The sequence below is a fragment of the Prunus dulcis genome, chromosome 7 (assembly GCF_902201215.1).
Source record: "Prunus dulcis chromosome 7, ALMONDv2, whole genome shotgun sequence".
Classification (NCBI taxonomy): Eukaryota; Viridiplantae; Streptophyta; class Magnoliopsida; order Rosales; family Rosaceae; genus Prunus; species Prunus dulcis.
The window spans coordinates 5,470,876-5,491,855 of NC_047656.1; the positions used below are offsets into that span (position 1 = coordinate 5,470,876).

A 20,980-nucleotide genomic window follows, 5' to 3' on the forward strand; every position below is an offset into this window, starting at 1 on the left:
TTTGGCATTATCATCCTCAAAATGGAGGGATTTCACCTCACCTCCAGAGGAGCTAGCTTTGTCAGACATAGGATTTTTGGGGCTTTGGCTAATTCTTTGTTTAAGCATGCCTGGATCAAAATTGGGAATTAATTGGGAAAGCTGACTAAGGAAATGCTCCCTCTCAGCCTCTACCAATTGTTTTGTTCTAGCCTCCATCCTTAAGGCCTCTTCCCTTGCCTTAGCCTCCATCTTTTTAGTCTCTTCTTGAAGGAGAACTCTTAAACTCTCCTTCAAGCGGTCGTCAAAGCTAACCCTCTGTGGTTTGGGTAAATTGAAATACTGCCTTGGGGAAATCCCAGCACCTACTCCTCTCAATCTGCCGGGATGCTCGGGGCCCAAAGCCATGGTCAGCACATCTTTGCTGCCATCTACTCTGACTTTGCCTTCCGAGACTTGTTTTTGCAATTCATCCTAAAACAAAGATATACAAAAAACAAGACAGTTATTTATGTACAAATGACGTATTATATAATTTCACACGACGCAAAAACATATAAACCGACGTTATTATAACTTATCACGACGGTAGTTATACCGACGTGGTTAGTTATTTAAAACGACGAAATCAATAAACCACCGACGTCTTATGCTATAATTACAGAAAACATAGTGTTTCCTAATTAGACCTTTAACGACGTGTTTTAAAAATTTTCGACGTGGTAATATCATTCACCCGACGCGAAATGAACCACCGACGTCTTATGCTATAATTAAAGAAAACAGAGTAGTTTTTCCTATTTAGACCTTTAACGACGTTTTTTAAAAAGTTTCGACGTGGTAATATCATTCACACGACGAAAAAATATAACATAAGGCGTAATAAGAATTTTTCACAGTTTAATAAAAATTTAAAACAGAGTGAGTAGGCTTACAATTAATTTTGCTTTCTCTGCCACCTTTGGATCGGGGATGTTACCATGTTTGTCTTGTCTAGCTCTCTTCCATAAGGTAGATCGATCAATTTCTACCCCAGGCATGGTTTCCTCCAATTGATCCTCCAATCCCGCATATCCTTTTCGAGACAATCGATGATTGTACTCGAGTTTCTCCCTAATCTGTGCATGTTGAGAATGCACAGACTCAAAATCTTTGGAAAGCCTTGAAGCTACAAAGGCATCCCATTGTGCTTTCTCTATGAATTTATATATTTCCGGGGTTGGCTTAATTTCTCCTTGTCATTGGTGTATGGAAGGATATAATGCCTCGTTAGTGTAGACTTGAAATCCTTCCATTTCTTGGCAGCAGAAGCTAAAACAGATTTCTTGCCCCCTTGACCTACGACAAAAGCCATGTCAACTGCTTCCCATATCTGCTCCTTAATATCCTTGGGGATTTGGGACCATTTCTTGTCCCCAAGTGGAACTCTGGAGCGTGCCAAGACACCAATGTACGACTGCATTTCACTATGTGCTTGGCCAATACCTTTCCCCCTTTTATTGTACTCAACAATTGGCCTCGGTTTCTGAAGCTTTCTCTTCACAACACGAGGCATTGTGCTCATACCTCGACCAGTCTTTGAATCATCAGAGATTGTTGTCTGGCTTGTTGGTTCTGTCTCAGCAGATGATGAAGCAAACTTCATCTTCTTTGAAGACTTCATCTCCTTCGAAGACTTGTCTTGAGGAGCTACCATTCCAAGCTTCTTGGAGCCAGAATCCTTAGTTTGTTGTTGAGAAACCATTTTAACAGACAAAACTGCAAGTGAAAATATTTCAGGAAAAGATTAAGAACACAAACGACGGTTATTAATAAAATACGACGTATGATATGATTTTAAGCGACGCAATGAAATAATCTCAGACGTAATAAATGTTTAAAACCATTATTTATATAACGTCGTGGTATTTATGTTCACACGACGTCAATAGTAATACACCGTCGTGGTAAAACCATTATTTATATAACGTCGTGGTATTTATGTTCATACGACGTCAATAGTAATAAACCGTCGTGGTATTAACATTCACACGACGTAAAACAATAAGATATATTGTCGTCTATATTAGATAACAACCCTAGTTTCTTTTTCTTTATATTTTATCAAATAAGGGAAAAACAAAAACCATTGTTCAGAGAAATCAAACCTGCAATTAAACAAGCAAATAAAAAAAAAGACTATTATTTTAAAAACAACTTTGTCAATTTTCAGACGACGCTAGAACGACTGACGAACCGTCGTGGTCTACATATTTAACCACGTAAATAAGAACTACCGTCGTCTTATTTAGTTGAGGTAGTTGTCTTCAAAGTATGAAACTTTCCCTCTTTGTCTGTATATTTTATCAAACTTGGAAAGAAGTAAAATGATTTTGGCCAGAAAAAAGGTAAAAAGATTTTTCAAACAAAAAACGTATGAGCATGCAAAACAGTAACCAAAATAGTGAAAATGAAAGCTTACCTTTTGCGTGCAATGAAAGCAAGAGGAAGACGATCGATCTTTAAGTTCAGAGACGACGAAGAAGACGAGAGGAAAACGATGAGATACTCTGACAGTGCTCTGACAAGGAAAAAAGACGAAAAGTTTTCTCTGGGAGATTGAAATTTTTAATCGGGTTTGGAAACAGTGCAGGTGTAAGTCGAAAAGTTGATACATATAAAACCATTTCAAAAAAAATAATACGGCGGTTACATATAACTACGTCGTTTTTAACTAACACGACGAAATATTTGTTCTACGACGTGGAATCCTTTCATTTAACGTCGTTACGTTTAATATAACCGACGTGGATTTGAATTTTTAAATTATGAATAGAATTTTTTTTCCCGTAACCTTTCAGTTTATTTTTCAATTACAGTGCGTTATAAATAGAGTTTTTTTTTCCGGAGGAAATTTAAAATGAAGGAAATTAATATTCTGGAATATGTAAAGTTTCTTTTTTGGATGACAGATTTAAATAAAATAAGAATATAAAAACAACGACTGTTTTTTTTACTGTCGTCGTTTTTCGTCGTCTTAAGTAAGACTAAGACGACGTAATATATTTGTTGAGGGACGTTGATTTTTTTAAACGTCGTTAGGTATAATATAACCGTCGTTGAAAATTGTCTCTCTGATTGCAAATTTGCAACGACGTTAGGTATAATATTTGTAGATACACAAAAGCACACACATCATCAACTTCCAAAAAAATTGTCTCTCTGATTGCAAATCTGTGTCATCTGTTAAGATTATGATGTGGAACAGAGTTCCATCTCTTAAGATTTCGTAACCCTTGGGTTCTCAGAAAAATCTGATTATGTCGGCGGTTTTCTATATAAACCGTCGTGGTTATTTCAATTCTTGTCATTAAGTAGATCTACCGACGTAGGATAAGAAAATCAAAGAAAAAAAATTGTTAACAAAAATTCTAATTAAGACGACGGTTTAAATTAAATGTACGACGTATAAAATTAATAAATTCGACGTTAAATTTTATAGAACAATTTAAAGATAACGTCGTAGAACTATATGATAATGACGTCGAGATATTTATATTTTCCGTCGTTGTAAATTATTTTAATACGGCGATATTTTTTATTTTTAAGCCGTGGATTTGTTTGTAATTATACGGCGTCTTATACGAAAACCTCGTCGTTTTATTTTATGAGTAAAAACGGCGGTTTTATTGAAATCGTCGTCTTTAATTTCTACGTCGGTCGATTCATAACTTCTGCCGTTCTTTGTTGGCTTTGATTTTACACTGCGGAAATCTGTTTCAAATAGGCGTCGGTTGTTTAATTAGGTACGTCGTTGTTTTTGAACAGCCATTTGAATCTCCATTTTTTAGTTGTCTAAGGTGGTATTACACGACGGTGTTTTTAGAACCGTCGTCTTTTTAGAAACCACGGCGGTTTTCACTTAGACCGTCGTTGTTTTCTGGTCGTGTTTTTCACTTTTTGTAGTAGTGGTCATTGGGTTTAGTCCATGCGTTTTTGGTTTTAGATGTAAGTCTCTTTGACTTTTATTACTCTTTTTATTGTGTCGATTTTATCCTTTGAGGTACATAAGGAAAACATTGAAAATCTAAATTTAATGAATTATTTACTTGTAATTAAATTTCAAATTTTAAATTTGGAATTCTTTCATTGATAATATTTACCTAATATATGGGTAAAATACAAATTAATCAATTGAAGTAAAGGCCCACATATTATACTAATCAATTAGGCAAGCACCCACATTAAATTATGTACTTAACATATAGGTAAATAGTGTTCTTATTAGCAACGAAAAAAACTTAGTGATAAATCGTGTTACCTATAAGTCATGAACATAAATTAGAATACTACCTATAAGTTAGGAACATAAATTAGAATATTACCTATAAGTCAACTACAAAAATAGACAAATAAAATTGTATGTTACCTATAAAAATTGTACATAAAATGCTATTATTCATTGTCTAAAATATGAAAAAACAAATATATACCTATGCAAAAAGCAATATGACAATATACCTACACCATAGGATAATTTATCTACAAGAGTATATACTATACCTCTACCATAGGGTGAACAAAAATAAAAATAATGGCATATAAATTCTCATCATACTCATTTTGGACAATAGAGATATAATAGGAACAAAAAAATTTAAATACAAATGAGTTAAATACAAAAGTTTGAATCAACATGTCAAGGATGGAATGTAATCTAGGTGGCAAACTAGTCAAGGGACTTATAACAATAAACAATAATTCGAGGACTAGACCCAATTATTGGTTGAATTTTTGGACCTCTATCAACTTTTCTATTATGATTATTACTTGGTTATTTATTGTGGTAGGTATAGGTATAGGTATTGTCGGGTGTTTCGAGAATTTTCCGGTTGTCAGAATTTTTCTCAATGAAGAGATTACTCAAGCTAGACTAGAAAGATAATTTTCTAGTCAGGACTTTGATATCACTTGGGGTAAAGTCCCACACTGGAATAACACACAATAATATGAATGCTTATAATGACTTAAGTAATAATTTGTTATCACCGAGCCTAGTAGCGTGTGGGTTTGTAAGAAAGTAGGGCATTAAAGAGATTGTTTATTTGAACAAAGTTTTGTCATATGAGGTGTGGTGTTCTTGGACTATTCACTACGGTAAAGTCGCACAAAATACCCCCTCTTCCCTCGGGTAAGTAGGGCCAGTGGGTAGCAGACGCAAAACTCTATAAAAATTTGATTGGGGTTGTTGGGTACCATAAAAAAAGAAAAAAAAAAAACCGGACCTCAACAACACAGATCAAGAGCCCTTACACCTCAGTGTGCTGCCTGGCTTGGCCTCTCATCACACAATCACTTTCTCTTCCTTTCTCTCCCAACTTCCAAAACAACTACATGTTCTTTCATTTGTTGCAACTTATTAATAAATCAACAAATTGGTTCAGTTTCTAATTTTATTTATTTTATAATTATTGGATGAATTATACCTATGAAGATCGGAAGGCTGCGGAGAGGATTTAGATGTACTTGCATTGAAGCACAAAGACAGCAAAGATTTCTTCAAGACAGGGTATTGACCCATTGTTCCACATCGACCAGTCGAAGGAAGGAGGAGAACGGAGCTGTGTTAAGAGCTGGTTTTGTGATTGTTTCCATAGAAGTGATTTTAGCAAAATCACTTGATGACTCAGTCTACCAACATGGCAGTGCTTTTGCGCATAAGTTCTTTAGATGTGTTATTTTATAGGGTTTGGCTACCTAAGATCGAAGGGTGATGCACTATCACAGTTGAAGAAATGTATATATGAATTATACAGTCCCGATCTCTTGGACCACAGGAGTCCAAGAGATTGTGGTCACCCACCGTTGGATATTAATCCAATGGTTCAAAATGATATATATAAATGCAATATGACATAAATGATTATTACCCGATTCAAGTCAACCGTTGAATTTACATTCAACGGTGAGTGACCATAAATCTCTTGGACTACAGGGATCCAAGAGATCAGGACTGATGAATTATATTCCTACCAAAATGAGGAATTTGAGAATAAATACCTCTTAATTACACGGATACGGCTAAACTAACCCTTATAGTTTTGAAGAATACTTTTTTTAATACAAAAGTTTGGGTGTTCTGAAAATTATTACAGCTCTTCCAATCCCAAAACCACAAACTCCTGAGGCCTTAACTCTCTCCTCATTTAATTGTGCACATGTTTCCATTGGCTCCACCGACACCAAAACGATATAATGGAAATTTTGACACATAAATTATTGCAATTCATCGACTAATTAATTATATAGACAATTTAATGATTAATAAAGCAACTGTTAAGAAGAAACACTCCATTTCATATTGGAGAGCTAGAATTTGCTAGTATGGATTTTGAAATCACTATTGGGGTGTCATAATGATGATTATCGTAAAGTCCCACATTGGAAAAACACTCAATAAAACAAATGCTTATAAGAGGTTACATAACATTTTGATATTGCCGAGCCTAATAGCGTGAGCTTGTAACTAAGCGGAGCATTAAAGTGATTGGTTGTTTGAACTAAGCCTTGTTAAGTGAGGTATGATAATCTTGAACTGTTCACCTTGTGTGAAGTCGCATTAAGCACACCCTCTACCCTCGGGTTAGTAGGCCCCCAACCTCAATGGTTGGATTGCAAACCAAAAAAATGGATATACCTTAGTGTGCTGCCTGGCTTGCACTCTCATCACACAATCATCCTATTTGAGTTTTTGTTTAATTATTATCATTGAAAACTAAATTATTTATAAAAAAAAAAAAAAAAGGTTTGGGTCATTTCCTCCTTGTGTTTGTATACGTTTGTTAATACGGTCAATTCTGTTAAATCTTTCTTTTTTATAAAATTTCAAATTCAACCTAAAATAGTTTTTTTTTAAATAAAAAAATTCACCTCCTCCAGTTTCCCGCAGAGACCTCGACCACATAGATGAGAGGTGCATTCAGAAAGTGTAAATAAATAAATAAATTAAAATTAAAAATTAAAAATAATTAATTAATTAATTAAAAATATTTTCATTATTTAGTCAGCATGCCAAAATATAGGTGAGTTCACATGGTAACATCACATTTAATGAAAAACATAATGGTGAGACTAACGAATGTATTAAAGTGATACGAAAATAAACTTTATGCATAGAACTCACTATTGAATTTCATACGGTAGCAGAACGAAAATTCCTAACAGCAGACCTCCGACAAAAAAAAAACACCCGTACACTCCCTTTTCGTAATTTAATTGCTGCTGCTTTCTTTCTTCTTCGCCACACCGACTTACAACGCCAGAGAGAGAGAGTGTGTGTGTGTGTGTTTTGGAGAGATGGGGCTTGAAATTGTGGAACCAAACGCGTGCATTAGAGGTTGCTGCAGCAGCAATTCCATTCCTCTCCATCTTCCACCTTCCTCTTACACTCTCCTCAAACCAATTGCCCGAGGTAACTCACACTCCTTTTCCTCTTTCCAGTTCAGGCTCTAGCTAAGGCTCTGTTTGGCTAATGCCTAATGCCTATCGCCACTTGCCTTTTCTTTTCGATATTTCTAATTAATTGATTAATTGGTTATTTTCCGGTATGCTTTTTGGTGCTGATTGTGTGTGTAGGGGCTGAGAGTGTTGTATATGAAGCAATTTTGGATGGAAAGAAAGTTGCTGTGAAGAAACCCATCTTGTCTACTTCTGAGGATCTTGATAAGTTCCACAAGGAGTTGCAATTGCTATGGTATGTTTATGGTTCATGTATAATTCACATTGCATGTTTCAATGCTGTGAGGATATAGTTCTGTATATGTATGTGTATGCATATGAATCTATTTATGTGTGCATATGAATCTATTTATGTGTATGATTCGAGTATATATGAACATTGAAGTAAGCTTGATCATCCGGGAATAGCAAAACTGGTCGCCGCACATGCAAAGCCACCCAATTACATGTATTTCTTCGAATTCTTTGAGCCTCCGAACTTATCTGAGAAATTACACATGGAAGAATGGAGTCCGAATATCAATCAGGTGCTTGTGGTTGCTGTCCAATTAGGTATGACTTAGTTGCTTCTGTGATTTTCTCTGAGTGTTTTTATTAGTTCAGATCATCTTAGTATTCAGCCCTACCATTAACAGAGGAAATGTGTGAACTAATTTTGTAGGAAGGGCATGTTATAATTGTGATTTTGATTTTATGATTTAATGGGCTCTGTCATTTTACCCTCTTTATTGAACCACCTGGATATCAAGTATCACAATAAATACACACACACACACACACACACACACATGTATATGTCTACATACATATTTATACATATACACACACACACATACAGATTTATACATATAAACATACATACACATGCATATGTTAAGCCTCCGAGAGGTCTATGGTTTCTAGCCTCACCACAAAGGGTGTCTGCGAATATTTCTTAAAATAACTCTGGGTGTGCATGCATGTGTATGTCTGTGTCTGCAGTGGTTGAGCTAGGATTTTTAGTTTTGGGGCCATAGAATTAAGAATGGGGGATAACCGCAAGATGGTCTATAGGATAAATTGATGATGGTTCAGCAAGACGTTGTACTGTAACATCATGTTGATGACTTTGCTATTACAGCTTATTGCCGGAAACAGGCATTTTATTTTTACTACTATTTTCATTTCGAGGTTTCCAAAATTATTTAGTTGCATGATTACATTGTTTTCCTTTTCCAGCAAAGGCTTTGCAATATCTGCATCACCTCGGGATTGTACATAGGGATGTGAAACCGGCAAATATTCTTGTAAATGTCTTCCTTTATCTTATTCTGTAGCAAACAGAAATCCTCTTTTGACTAGTTTTGGACGAATTTAACTAATATCATACCCTTATGATGCAGCTGGACAAAGATCTTTATCCACACTTAGCAGACTTTGGTTTGGCTGAGTACAAGAAAGATCTTAAAGGAGTTTCTATTGGGAATTGGAGGTCATCTGGAAAACCTACTGGTGGTTTCCACAAAAAAAACATGGTTGGCACTCTCATTTACATGGCACCTGAAATACTAAAGAAGGAAATACATACAGAAAAATCAGATGTCTACAGCTTTGGTATATCAATTAAGTAAGGATTTAAGATTTGATTATGCTAAAAACTAGCAAATTTTATTTTACTTAGATCTATGCCTACAAGACAAATGTAACTGAAGTTCTGTTCTTTCAAGTGACGCTGTTTGCTGTTTGTTATGGATTTTTGAATTGAGCCTTAGAACCTTTAGGACCTTTCAGGGAACCTAAATATTCTTAATGGACAAAGTTTCTATATGGTATTTGTACCTACCCTTAGCATCTATGCTAATCAGACTTTTGACTTTGCTGATAAAGTATGTTGTTGCTAAAGATTGGATCAACATTGAAATAAGAAAAATAAGATCATGCAATCCTAGAACCACGGTAGCTGTGGTATTAATTAGTTTAAATCACTTTCAATACATATCCCAATTAAACCGAAGTCACTCTCTTAAACCCAAGTCACTCTCTTACTGTGAATAAAATGAGTATAATTGAGACATTTCAATAGAGGTAAAATTGATCTCATAATGTTGAATGATCTTTGCTAGATTTTCTTCTCGAAATGAAGAGCTGTCTATATATTGGAGAGGGAGAGTCCTTTTCGCAGAAGTAGAATTCCTTCGGAGAGTAATTTCGGGATGAATTTCTGTCTTTTTTTGGGTCCAATATTGGAGGGATTTACACTTTAGATATGGATTCTAAAGTCAACTATTCAATGAAAACTAATCACCCCAACATCGCAAATTGGTGCAAAGATATCTTTATTTCCAACTTGTTCAGTGTAGAGTAGAAAAACATTATTAGACACAGCCTTAGTTAAGATATCTGTTAGACTATGAGTTGATCTTCAGTTTTCACGAATGAGTGCAAATAATCTCTTATGTCAATTTTTCCTTTATAAAGTATCTCCACCTCAACATGCTTAGTATTTTCATTTTTAACCAGATTGTGTTCAATGTTAATTTGTTGTCACAGAAGAGTTTCATTGGTTTCTCAAGAAAGATTCGCTCATCAAACCCCTCTGCTGTCACAGATTCTTGAGCGATGGCTCTAAATTCTGTCTCTGCACTGACCAATTCTTGCTACGCTATGTAACCATGTTTCCTCCTACAAAATTACAATTTCCAGAACTCGACCTTTTATCTATAATGGAACCTGTTTGCATGTGTATCTCGTTCAACATCTAGGTGCCAATAGTTAGTAGAAAGTAATAACCGTTTACATGGAGCACACTTAGGATCCGATATACAACTCCCCCTATGAGTCTCACTAGGTGCATGCATAGACTTCGTTTGAATAATTATGGTAAATATATATAAATTCACAGTCAAGGATCATTCTTGCAAGATACTATAATATGGTACTACAAAATTATAATTATAGATATAGTTGAATCATAGTGAATAGTAACATTGTGATAATTACTGTTTATACTGGTAATTCATTATTAATGCTACTATTGTATAGAAAAATATGCAGTTTACAGTTTTTGCGCTCTTTTTCCCATGAATTTGTGATTTGACTATGATCCTCTTGCAGTGAGCTTCTTACTGGTGTTGTTCCATATACTGATCTTCGTGCGGAAGCCCAGGTTAGCCTTTCTCAATTGTATTTGGCTTACTTGTGTTATGATTTATGATGCTGATATATTGTTTGATTGATGTGTCATATGATTCTTGTTGCTAGTACACATGTTTGCATTTTTAGGTATAAAAAGAGGGAATTGTATTGAAAATTCCGGTTTATTTTTTGGCTTTCATTATGGTTAAATGCAGAAATAATCATATTGTAGAAATCAAATATCGGTTAGAAATAGCGGCCATCCAGATTCAGAAAGGTTAAAATATTTTTCTTGTCGAGGAGGCGCCGCAAGGCACATTATATGTTCCAGTTGCAAATGTGGCACATTACTCGTTGATGAAAAGTTTCAATCTAGAATTTTGTAGAATTTAAAGGAATTTGATGGAGGTAGAAAGTCTAGGTGTATTGAGTTAAGATTTTTACAAACGACATTTGAGCATAATAACTGTTAATCATTCGTACTAGTATTTGGAATTTAAGTTACTGGAGAGTTGAAATTCCATTTAATTATAGCGAGAAGCATTTAAGGACTTCTATTTTCTATTATTTTATTAATCAACTAGTTCAAGGATCTGATATAGAAAACATGCAGTACTTCTGTAGAAAAAAAAATGTTAATAACAGACCTATGTCTAATTAGCTATTTAGTTATTTAAATACCTTTAAGCCAGTTGGTCCTGGTGCCCTTATGTTCTATATATTGACTTCAACACGGAAGAGTATTGCTAACTGCCCAACAATCCATTACTGTGCCTGAAAATTTCTACCTATCCATTGGTCAAGCCTTTGCTTTTATCCTATAACATATTTTTGTTTGACAGTCATCCTTTATATTTAGTAAAATTCCTTATCATCTATCGATGGATTCATGTATATGTTCTGACAATACTTTTTTCTTGGGTTTCAGAGTGACATCTTTTGATGGAATTGTGTTTGTTATACAACAGAAATTTTGTAGCTTAATATGAATAGGTTTTTTATTTTATGGATTTGACTCTTCAAATTTATCACTGTTTAAGATCATGGTAGCTGACTGATGCATAATATTTGTGTTGCTGGCAGGCACACACTGTACTGGAGATGAACTACACTGAGCAGCAACTAACAGCAGCTGTGGTGTCTGATGGGTTGCGACCTGTTCTTGCTGATCCTGAATCTGTTGCACCATATACTTTGTTGTCACTGATAGAGAGGTGTTGGGATGCAAATTCTCAAAACAGACCTTCTTTCGATGACATAGTTGCAGAACTTGGTACAATTTTGGAACAGAGAGAAAATATAAAAGAATCGGATATTGTCTTTCCCAAATCTTCTAATTCTCTTGGTGATCAGCCAGTAGATGTTGCTAGCAGCCTTCAAGCTTACCAAGAGGGTATTAACTGGTTTACTCAGGGAGAAAGTTTCATCACAAGAGCTTGTCTGCCTAAACCTGGTACAGCAATCTGGCTTGCATCAAATGATCCCTTGGCATATAATCCAATACTTTCTTGGGGATCCTTTGCTACATGCGGGAGACGGGAGACCATGGAGGACACTCATTTCCTTTTGCCCCAAATGTTTCATCAAGGGGACATACATGCTTTTGGTATCTTTGATGGTCATAGAGGTGATTTTTGGTGATATATCTAATTCTAATTGTGTATTTAGGATTTTTACTGGTGTCACGGTTGATTCAGTCCTTCTACTAATTCTTAATGCATCCAAATTCCAATGCTATTCTACAAGGATTTACCAAATGCAGGTGCAGCAGCTGCCGAATTTTCAGCTCGAGCGTTTCCAGGATTCTTGCAAGCTTTAAGTTCAACTAGCAGGTTTCTTCCGTTTCCATTTCATTTTCAACATTATACATATATGTGTGTGTGTGTGTGTGTGTGTGTGTTATTTGACCATAATTGATTTTATCCTTTAATGCAGTCCAAGTGGTGCATTATTTGAAGCATTCATTAAGACAGATATTGCATTTAGAGCTGAGCTGGATTTTTCTCGTAAATCCAAAAGAGTTATCCAGAAGGACTGGCATCCCGGTTGCACTGCAGCAGCTGCTCTTATTGTTGGAAACAAGCTTTTTGTGGCTAATGCTGGTGATTGCAGGACCATATTGTGTCGGGCTGGCCATCCCTTTGTTCTAAGCAAGGTGACCGGAAGTTCTTACATTCCTGTTTGGTTGTTCTGGTTTAGTACAAGGTGTTATTTTTCTCAGTATAATGGATGAAATATTAGGATCATGTTGCAAGCTGTCTTGAGGAGAGGGAGCGGGTTATTAGTGCTGGGGAACAAGTTAGATGGCAAGTAGATAATTGGCGGGTGGGTCTTGCTGCTCTTCAGGTTTGTCCCTTTAGATATCATGATAGTTTTGTAATGTTGCTTTCCAAAAATGTTTTCTTTTTGTTTGCTGATTTAATGGATTGTATGCTGCAATTTACTTGAGCAGGTTAGTATTATTTTCCAAATGGAAGGCTCGCACACAAACCTTTTTTCGGAGTTAATTGGTAGAACTTTTAGAATCAGTTCAGAAAAAATAGACAATTCATAAAATCTGGCTGAGAGGAAAAGCAAATATAATCATCTTCCATTGTAATGTCAAAGTAAGATTTTCTTTGAAGGCACATATGTGCCACTTAGATAGAGCTCATATATTATTTTATACATGAACAGCTATCAAAGAGAAATTAATCAGTTCTGTACAATCCTAATTTGGAAATAATTGCAACTTTGTTGAGACTTGTACAGTTTTGCAACGCAACTTGTTGTCATGTTGGTTTTGCACACCAACCTATTTTTCGAGTTAATTGGTAGAACTTTTATAATGAGTTATAAAAAAATTAGACAATTCATAAAATCTGGCTGAGAGGAAAAGCAAAAATAATCATCTTCCATTGTAATGTTGAAGTAAGATTTTCTTTGAAGGCACATATGTGCCACTTAGATAGACCTTGTATATTGTTATTTTATACATAAACAGCTACCAAAGAAAACAATTCTAATTTTGAAATAAAATAATTGCAACTATGTTGAGACTTGTACAGTTTTGCAATACAACTTGTTATCATGTTGGTATTGCACATATTTCTTCTAAGAAAATGGAAATAAAATTTGAAACCAACGTTTTTGGTTGATCTTCTGTGACAGAGGAGTTCTTGCTGACTTTTACAAAAGAAAGTTCATTTTTCAGAAGAGGAAAGGTTTTGTAGCAGAGTTAATAAAAAATTAGACTGACGGGTCTTCTATGTTTATGAAAAATCGTTCATTGAACTCTGATTTATAATTTGGTATGAGATTATGAATGATTTGTTTCTACAAATATATTTGCTAAACTGCTAGCTTTGTTGACCAATGATGTAAGTTTCCTACAACATGGGGTCCGTTGACTATTGATGTGGGTTTTATAAGGATATAAAAGTAATGCTTGATATGAGTTTTCTTGATCTTGAGCTGTTTGACGACACTGACATCTCTTTTTTACATGACGATTTGTATAAGGGTAGATCTTTAGGTTGGTTGTGCCAGTACTGTTAGTTCTGCTGTTATTTGGGAAGATGGCTTCTTATAAGTTTTAAAATCAGCCCACATTTATGGGTTTTCCTTTTTGAAGGAACTTGTGAATAAAATTCTGGTGTACTGCATCAAATCAGCTTTTTTTTTTCCTTTCTCCTCTCTTGGAAAGATATGCTTCAGAAACTTATGACCTCTATAATATTACATGTAAATTTTTAGCCTAACAGTAACATGTATTTGGATTATTCCCTTTGCCACCTGAAGATGGCATCATGGCAGTGAACGGGTGATACCTTATTAAAATGGTGTATATGTGCATGTTTTACATTATTTCTTTCAACAGGTCACTCGTTCCATAGGGGATGATGATCTAAAGCCTGCTGTAACTGCAGAACCTGAGATAACTGAAACTATTCTTTCGGCAGAGGATGAGTATTTGGTAAGAAATAAGATTTTGATAAATAGATATTAAGTTTGGTGACAGATATATGAATTGATTTTTTAAAACTAATAGTTAGGTTTTGAAAAGAATATAACATGAATTTGGAAAGAACCTCTTCTGAATATGCTTCTTGCATGTAGAGCTTCAAGTAGATTTTACTTTGTGATCAACATTTGAAGCTTTCTTTCTCTATGATTAAATTATAGGCATACATGCTTCTTGAATATTCCGTACTACAATTATCATTGTAATCATCTTTCATCCTCTTTACTGCTCAGACACCACAAAATATTGCACGTCTTCCTGTCCAGTTATCTATTATTCTATGTTTGTCATAAGGGCTTTTCTGGCATCTTGTCAGTGATAATCATTTTTTCACCTTAAATACAGGGTAAGAATAAGACTGTTGTTCATTTATAAGTTTAAGTGCGATACCATGATGGAATCTTGGAGGATCATGTAAGCAGTTGTCCATGGATTACTAAATTGCTAATATTGACTGGGAAGTTCTATGTCATAAACTTGGCATATTCTGATAGTGCTGGTCTTCAATGTTGCTGGATGCTGTTTAAAAAATCTCAGAGCTCTGTTACGAGTCAAAATGTTCCATGAAGTTAAAAATGCTGGAAAATTATTTATTTGTACATTGTTTATTTTTTACAATGACATTTCATGCTGGTAGGCAACATAACCCACATTGAGTTTTCTGTCTAAAATCAAATAATCTGGTTGCTTAAGATATAATCTAAATTACAATTACTCTTTTTTGTTATTCTTAAGTTTTTGAGAAAAAAACATTTTTGTTTGTCAGGTAATGGCAAGTGATGGATTGTGGGATGTTGTGAGCAATGCAGAGGTTGTAAGCATAATCAAGGACACTGTGAAAGAGCCTGGAATGTGCTCCAAGAGATTGGCGACAGAAGCCGCAGACCGTGGCAGCAAAGACAACATCACAGTCATTGTTGTTTTCCTTCGTCCCGTCTCCACAGCTGAGAGAATTTACTAGGTTGGTTGATAGTTTCCTGCTTCTGAATGCGAATAGTCTGGTTAAAGAATCAAATGTCGGAAGATATGATGAACCTGGATAATAAAAATTGTAGTTGTACGATACAGACAATGTATGTGAAATTTGCATCCAAATTAGTGAATGCTTCTTGCATGTAATAGTTTCATAACATTGATTTATACCATGTATTTATTTTCGCCAATTCAGACATTCTGAATGCAGCCCTCCTTTTGCCTGTGGGGCTGAAAAGAATTGAGGGGAAGGCTGGAAACCATTGTAGATGATATACTAGAGTAGAAATAGAGATGGAGTGTATTGAGGTAAGAGCTATACAATGATCTGGTTAAAGACCCTTCTGTCTTTCCTTAAGTATAAGTCCAGTCAATGTTAAATATGTTGAACTGCAATTTGGAATGAAATCTAGCAAATGTGGAAAAAATTTACTCATCAATTGGTGGACAGCCAACGGAGGAAGAGCGATAGTGAACGGTAGGAGGTATAGAAACGATAATTTAATTACAGTTGGCGAGTGGCACTTAAGCCATCGCTATATTTGCTTGATTATGCTTATGGAAATATGATTATCTCACCTTTGTTTTGGGCTTCCATTGGCAGTTGCCTTTGTTTGGTGTTTCATTGTTTTGTTTCGGTCGAATGCAAGTTGTGAGTTATCTAAACAAGAAGTTGGATGCAAGAAAACAGCTTCAAATGAAAGCTCATCACCCCACCTTGTTCATGTTATACCTAAAAAGCAATGTCTGATAATAAAATCGGGAACTTAAACAATGTCTACTCAAATATTCAATAAAAAGAGAAATTGGAAAAGAGAATATTAAAAAATAGAAAATATTAAAATAATGAAAATAATAGAAAATATAATATTTTTGGTTGGATAACTTTTAAAATCAAAACTGGTTTTTGTATATTTTGGTTTGGATAATTTAAATAAGAAGATTGTTGTTAATCTAATTTAAATGTTGTATTTATCCGACTTTAAAAAAAATAAAAATTTTAAAAAGAACAAAAATGGAAGGTTGACACATAATTTACATTTTAAAAAATGGCTAGTACACCATTTTTGTTTGCAAGTCCCATTTTCATTTAGATGAAAACTGGTTTTTTTATAATCAATTTTTTTTATTATAAATATTTTGGGTGTGTTGGTGAGATAAAAAACCATAAGAATTAATCCTTGCGGCAGAAGAAATGATGTATGAACCCTAATCGTGTATGACAAAAAGAAAACAATCACAGTAGTTCTTGAGTTATTCAGTTTGATTTTGCTAAACCTATGGAACCACGAGACCAAACCTAATCATTTTGACAGACTCAAAGAAATCAAAACCAATTTGAGAAAACTCATAAATATCATGTCCCTAAATGAGCAGCAGGGTAGCTTCTTAAAATTCCCAGATAAGAGTTTTCAGATTCCGAAGCGTTAAAAACCATGAAAGAACAACTTGAATCAGAAAAAAACAAAACAAAAAACAAAACTGTTACCTCGGAATGGAATCATGCAATAAGAAACACTCAGTATTGTTGTGCATATTTACCTTAGCTATGCTTTTTGTCCCAGGAAGTTGAAATGAAGTTGAAATTCACCGAAAGTAACTTAACTCGAAATTCGGTGCAACCCCTTCTCCTAACTTTGATCTCAAAGAAAAAGAAAGTGTTGCAACGAACATCGACTTATGTTACTAGGGTGAGAAGTCTCGAATGTAATTTCTCCAACGATTTTCTTTCTTTCTATTTTTGTGAAAAGGTTTGAAGGTTCTGTCTAGTTATATAGACTTGGGAAACCGACTTAAGCACAACTTAAGTTGGACTTCTTTGCTTCCTAGCTTTTAGGCCCAAAAAATAATTTCTAATATTCAATTACTAAAAATTTAGAAGAAAAAAAATAGTATTCAATATTAAAGAATGAAAACACAGATGCGTAATGAAGTTGATTTTGTTGAATTATCCGGTGATGATATACATACCATATCCTACCTGTTTGGTTTGATAACTTTTAAAATGAAAACTGGTTTTTATATTTTGGGTGTAATTTGGTGAGATCAGTATGAAGTCGTTTTTTTAGGATTATTTACTCAAATGGTAATTTTTTTTATAAAAAAATTTAGAGAACTATGAAAGTAATTTTTTTTTTTTTTTTTTTATAGAGAACTATGTAGTATTACAGCTGTGAAATTCTATTCCTATCTCTTTCCTCTCCTTGTAAAACTTGGACACGGAATTTTCTTATAAAAGAAAGGAAAAAAAACTATCAGAGCCTTGGGGAAGAGGAAATTTTATATATATATATATATATATATATATGAACTCTAATCTTGTATGGCAAGAAGAAAACAATCACACTGGTCCTTGAATTATTCAATTTGATTTTGCTAAACCTATAGAACCACATGACCAAACGTAATCATTTGGAGTTAATAAAATGATTCCTTTTTTTGTTTTTTAAGTTATTTTGTTCTGATTGTAATGCCTCCATAGTTGAGTTCCATCATTATGAAGTCTCGGACATGGACATGGATTTTTGAAAAAGAAAAAGAAAAAAGAAAATCCCATTTTGTATATGGCAAAAAGAAAACAATCACACTAGTCCTTGAGTTATTCACAATCAGAAAAATTCAACTCTACATGGGCGGGAAGGGGATTAACATTCTGTAGTTAAACTTTCTTTGCTTTCTACTATATATCTGCAGGTCCTAACCATTCACAAATGAACATGACTAATAAAGATGGCTAAAGGAATGAATGTGGTCTAACATGGCTAAAAGTTTCTCTACTGTACAACCAGAGGGAACAAATATTTCAACAGAAATTTTCTTCAATCTCCATCATGGCCTCCGGTCGGATTCTGTCAGGTAAGAACTAGCTAGCCAGCTAGAGTGCATTCTAATCGGACCTGACCTTGAGATCCAGTGAGTGCATTAAGGTTAGACATCTTCATCATTGCCCGGGCAAAGTCCATCCGGAAGGTTGATCCATCGTCTGAAGCATAAGCTCTCACCAATCTGGCTGTCCTCTCATTAGCCATCAATTGCTGATCAGCAAAGAGAAGTCCTCTGCCTCTCAACAAGCTCTGGTAGTAATGAGTGTCAAAGCCTGCCCCAGACGATACAGATGATGACAGTTGCTGAAAGTATGGCATCCCCCTCGGCGCAGGCTTCTCATTCATGCCCCTTGATGCCATTGGGGATGATGCCATGGGTGCTGCCATGGGGCCTGCCGTGGGGAATGCCATGGGAGACGCCATGGTAGCTGCCATGGGTGATCCTTGGCTACTCTTCTCGTTACCATTGTCTTCACAGAAAACTCTCATCTCATTGAGGAAACTAGGAGAAACAGTTGGGTCTGTTTTCCCTGTCCCCTTGAAGTTGTGAAGGCGAGACTGAATGAACTCACATCCAATCTTCCCAATGTTGTGCCCTCCTACAGATATGAAACAAAACAAAAAAAAAAACAAAACAAAAAAAAAAAAAAAAATCAGAAGGAAAGAATATGTCAAGACTGATTAATCTATTTCAGCTCCAAACATAAAGAAATGAAGAAAAAGAAGGAACAGAATTTGTTAGTTGAGTACCTAGAAGACTGACGGTTTCTCTGTCAGTAAAACCTCTGAGTGAGAACAGATGAAGTGTCTGAGTGATATTATCATCAGGTTTTGGAATCTCAGCCGTGGCTTCATCATAGTAGGAGCGGGCACTATCTCTTCTACCAGTGAAAAGTGGATAAAAGGGACCACCAGCCTGTCATTTTAGATAGGACAAACACTCAGGGAACAAGACAGCTAAAAGTGCAGGGAAATACTGAAACAAGCAATCAGATAATCTCGTGAAGTGCTCTGTAGCTTTTCCACTTAAGTACCGAGGAGGACTACTAAATGTTGGCAAGGTTGAACAACTAAATGTGTGATAGTTTTGGTTTTTTACTTCTCTCTTTTAGTTCGGTTTTCTAATGGTAATTAGATGGAAAGAGAAAGAAACTGGAAATTTTTGCCTTAGAGGTTGTTTTAGATACATATATACATTGCCCAGTAACGATCGAACTCTGAAAATCAAAAAAGGAAAGAATACGTCAAGACTCGGAGGAGCAGTAAAACATACCAGAACAACGCCATCTCTGGTGGCAAGAGCAAGTATGTCAGCACAAGATACCACCCCTGGGCAAACATTTTCAAGCACCTCCTTGATCTGATCAATTTTATCAAATCCTTTCAAGGTCTTATTTGGCACAGCCTGCTTCTCTATGGAATGGTTTTTATTCCCATTGCTGTCATCCAAGAGGACTGAAGCATCGCAACCCTGATTCAAAAACCCCACAACATTAAGAAAGACAGATGGAATTAGACAGAAATCCAAGTAATACATGCTTGATTAAAAAGAAAGAAACCACCTTACAAGAAGAAAGGGAATATTATAGCCCAACTAAGGTTAGAGCCAAAAGACTCGAAGAAACGAAAACCCATTTCAGAAAAACTCATAAATATCATGCCCAAATCATCGTAAACTAAATGTCCAGCATTGTAGCTTTAACATTCCCAGATAAGAATTTTCAGATTCTCAAGTGTTAAAAATCATAAAAGAACAACTCGAACCAGAAAACCAAACTTTTACGTCAGATTGAACAATCCAGTGTTTCAAGACTCATAGAAACCAATAACAACATCAAATTGAGAAACACACAAAAAAGTCATATACCTCACCAACATAAATTGAAAATCACAAAGTTTCAAGATTCGCAGATTCCAATCCCCTGAGCAAGCAAAACCCATTTGAGAGAAACCCACACAGGCGAAGAAAAGGACGACCAAGATTAAACGCAGAAAACCCCAGAGCTATCCAAACAATACCCATTCATAGATGAAGAAAAGAACCATAAAGACTAGAAGCAGGAATTCAAGAGCAATCAAAACAAAACCCATTTGAGAGAAACCCACACAGATGCAGAAAACTACAATCAAGATTAAAAGCAGAGAACCCAGAGTAATCAGAACGAAACCTACTTGATAAAAAGCCTCAAAGATGAATAAAAGAAGAATCTTGGTATACCTGAATGAAGCAATCATGGAAAAAGAGGCGAAGAAGCTGAGCAGAGACATTCTTGTGCTGGGAGTATACCTGAGCCATCGTAGAACTTACAATGGTCTCAGCTTCAGGGCATGTATCGCGGTAGAAATCGTACTCGATGTTCATTGCAACAGAATCTGTCATCTCCATGAAGAAATCTTGGCCTCCATCAGCAGAAGCCAGAGAAACTGCTTTGACCAGTGGTTCATGGGAGGAGAAAGAGATAAAGGCTCTCTCTGACTCGCCTCTTGGGATGCTCCATGACAGAAGCACAGAGAAGATCACCACCAGAGCAAAGGCCCACCCTTTCGTTGCAGTCATCATCTTCTTTCTATTTTTCTCGCTCGCTCTTCT

General features: G+C 35.4%; 2 protein-coding genes across 2 annotated transcripts; one reads left to right on the plus strand and one right to left on the minus strand.

Moving 5' to 3' along the window:
• The first annotated feature begins 7,292 nt into the window (after positions 1–7,292).
• LOC117634810 (protein kinase and PP2C-like domain-containing protein) lies at positions 7,293–15,948 on the plus strand. The gene is made up of 12 exons (XM_034369051.1): positions 7,293–7,429; positions 7,594–7,711; positions 7,862–8,028; positions 8,695–8,762; positions 8,859–9,082; positions 10,570–10,621; positions 11,674–12,217; positions 12,353–12,422; positions 12,526–12,745; positions 12,832–12,936; positions 14,450–14,545; positions 15,360–15,948. The coding sequence occupies exons 1-12, from the start codon at positions 7,315–7,317 to the stop codon at positions 15,552–15,554; spliced, it is 1,974 nt and encodes a 657-aa protein (XP_034224942.1). The 5' UTR covers positions 7,293–7,314; the 3' UTR covers positions 15,555–15,948.
• A 2,235-nt stretch (positions 15,949–18,183) lies between these two features.
• Positions 18,184–20,980, minus strand: LOC117635564 (putative Peroxidase 48). Its single transcript, XM_034369869.1, has 4 exons — positions 20,609–20,980; positions 19,664–19,861; positions 19,141–19,306; positions 18,184–18,989 (listed from the first exon to the last, which is right to left on the minus strand). Exons 1-4 carry the CDS (start codon positions 20,948–20,950, stop codon positions 18,433–18,435), a joined length of 1,263 nt encoding a protein of 420 aa, XP_034225760.1. The 5' UTR covers positions 20,951–20,980; the 3' UTR covers positions 18,184–18,432.

Excerpts from the sequence above, each read along its gene's own strand:
- LOC117635564 (XM_034369869.1), bottom strand. The coding sequence starts at position 20,950 with ATGATGACTGCAACGAAAGGGTGGGCCTTTGCTCTGGTGGTGATCTTC. Across the intron at positions 19,862-20,608 it reads TCCATGATTGCTTCATTCAG|GGTTGCGATGCTTCAGTCCT; the intron begins GTATACCAAGAT and ends TTTTTGAATCAG. Across the intron at positions 19,307-19,663 it reads CCAGAGATGGCGTTGTTCTG|GCTGGTGGTCCCTTTTATCC; the intron begins GTATGTTTTACT and ends CTAAAATGACAG.
- LOC117634810 (XM_034369051.1), top strand. The coding sequence starts at position 7,315 with ATGGGGCTTGAAATTGTGGAACCAAACGCGTGCATTAGAGGTTGCTGC. Across the intron at positions 8,029-8,694 it reads TGTGGTTGCTGTCCAATTAG|CAAAGGCTTTGCAATATCTG; the intron begins GTATGACTTAGT and ends TTCCTTTTCCAG. Across the intron at positions 9,083-10,569 it reads AGCTTTGGTATATCAATTAA|TGAGCTTCTTACTGGTGTTG; the intron begins GTAAGGATTTAA and ends ATCCTCTTGCAG.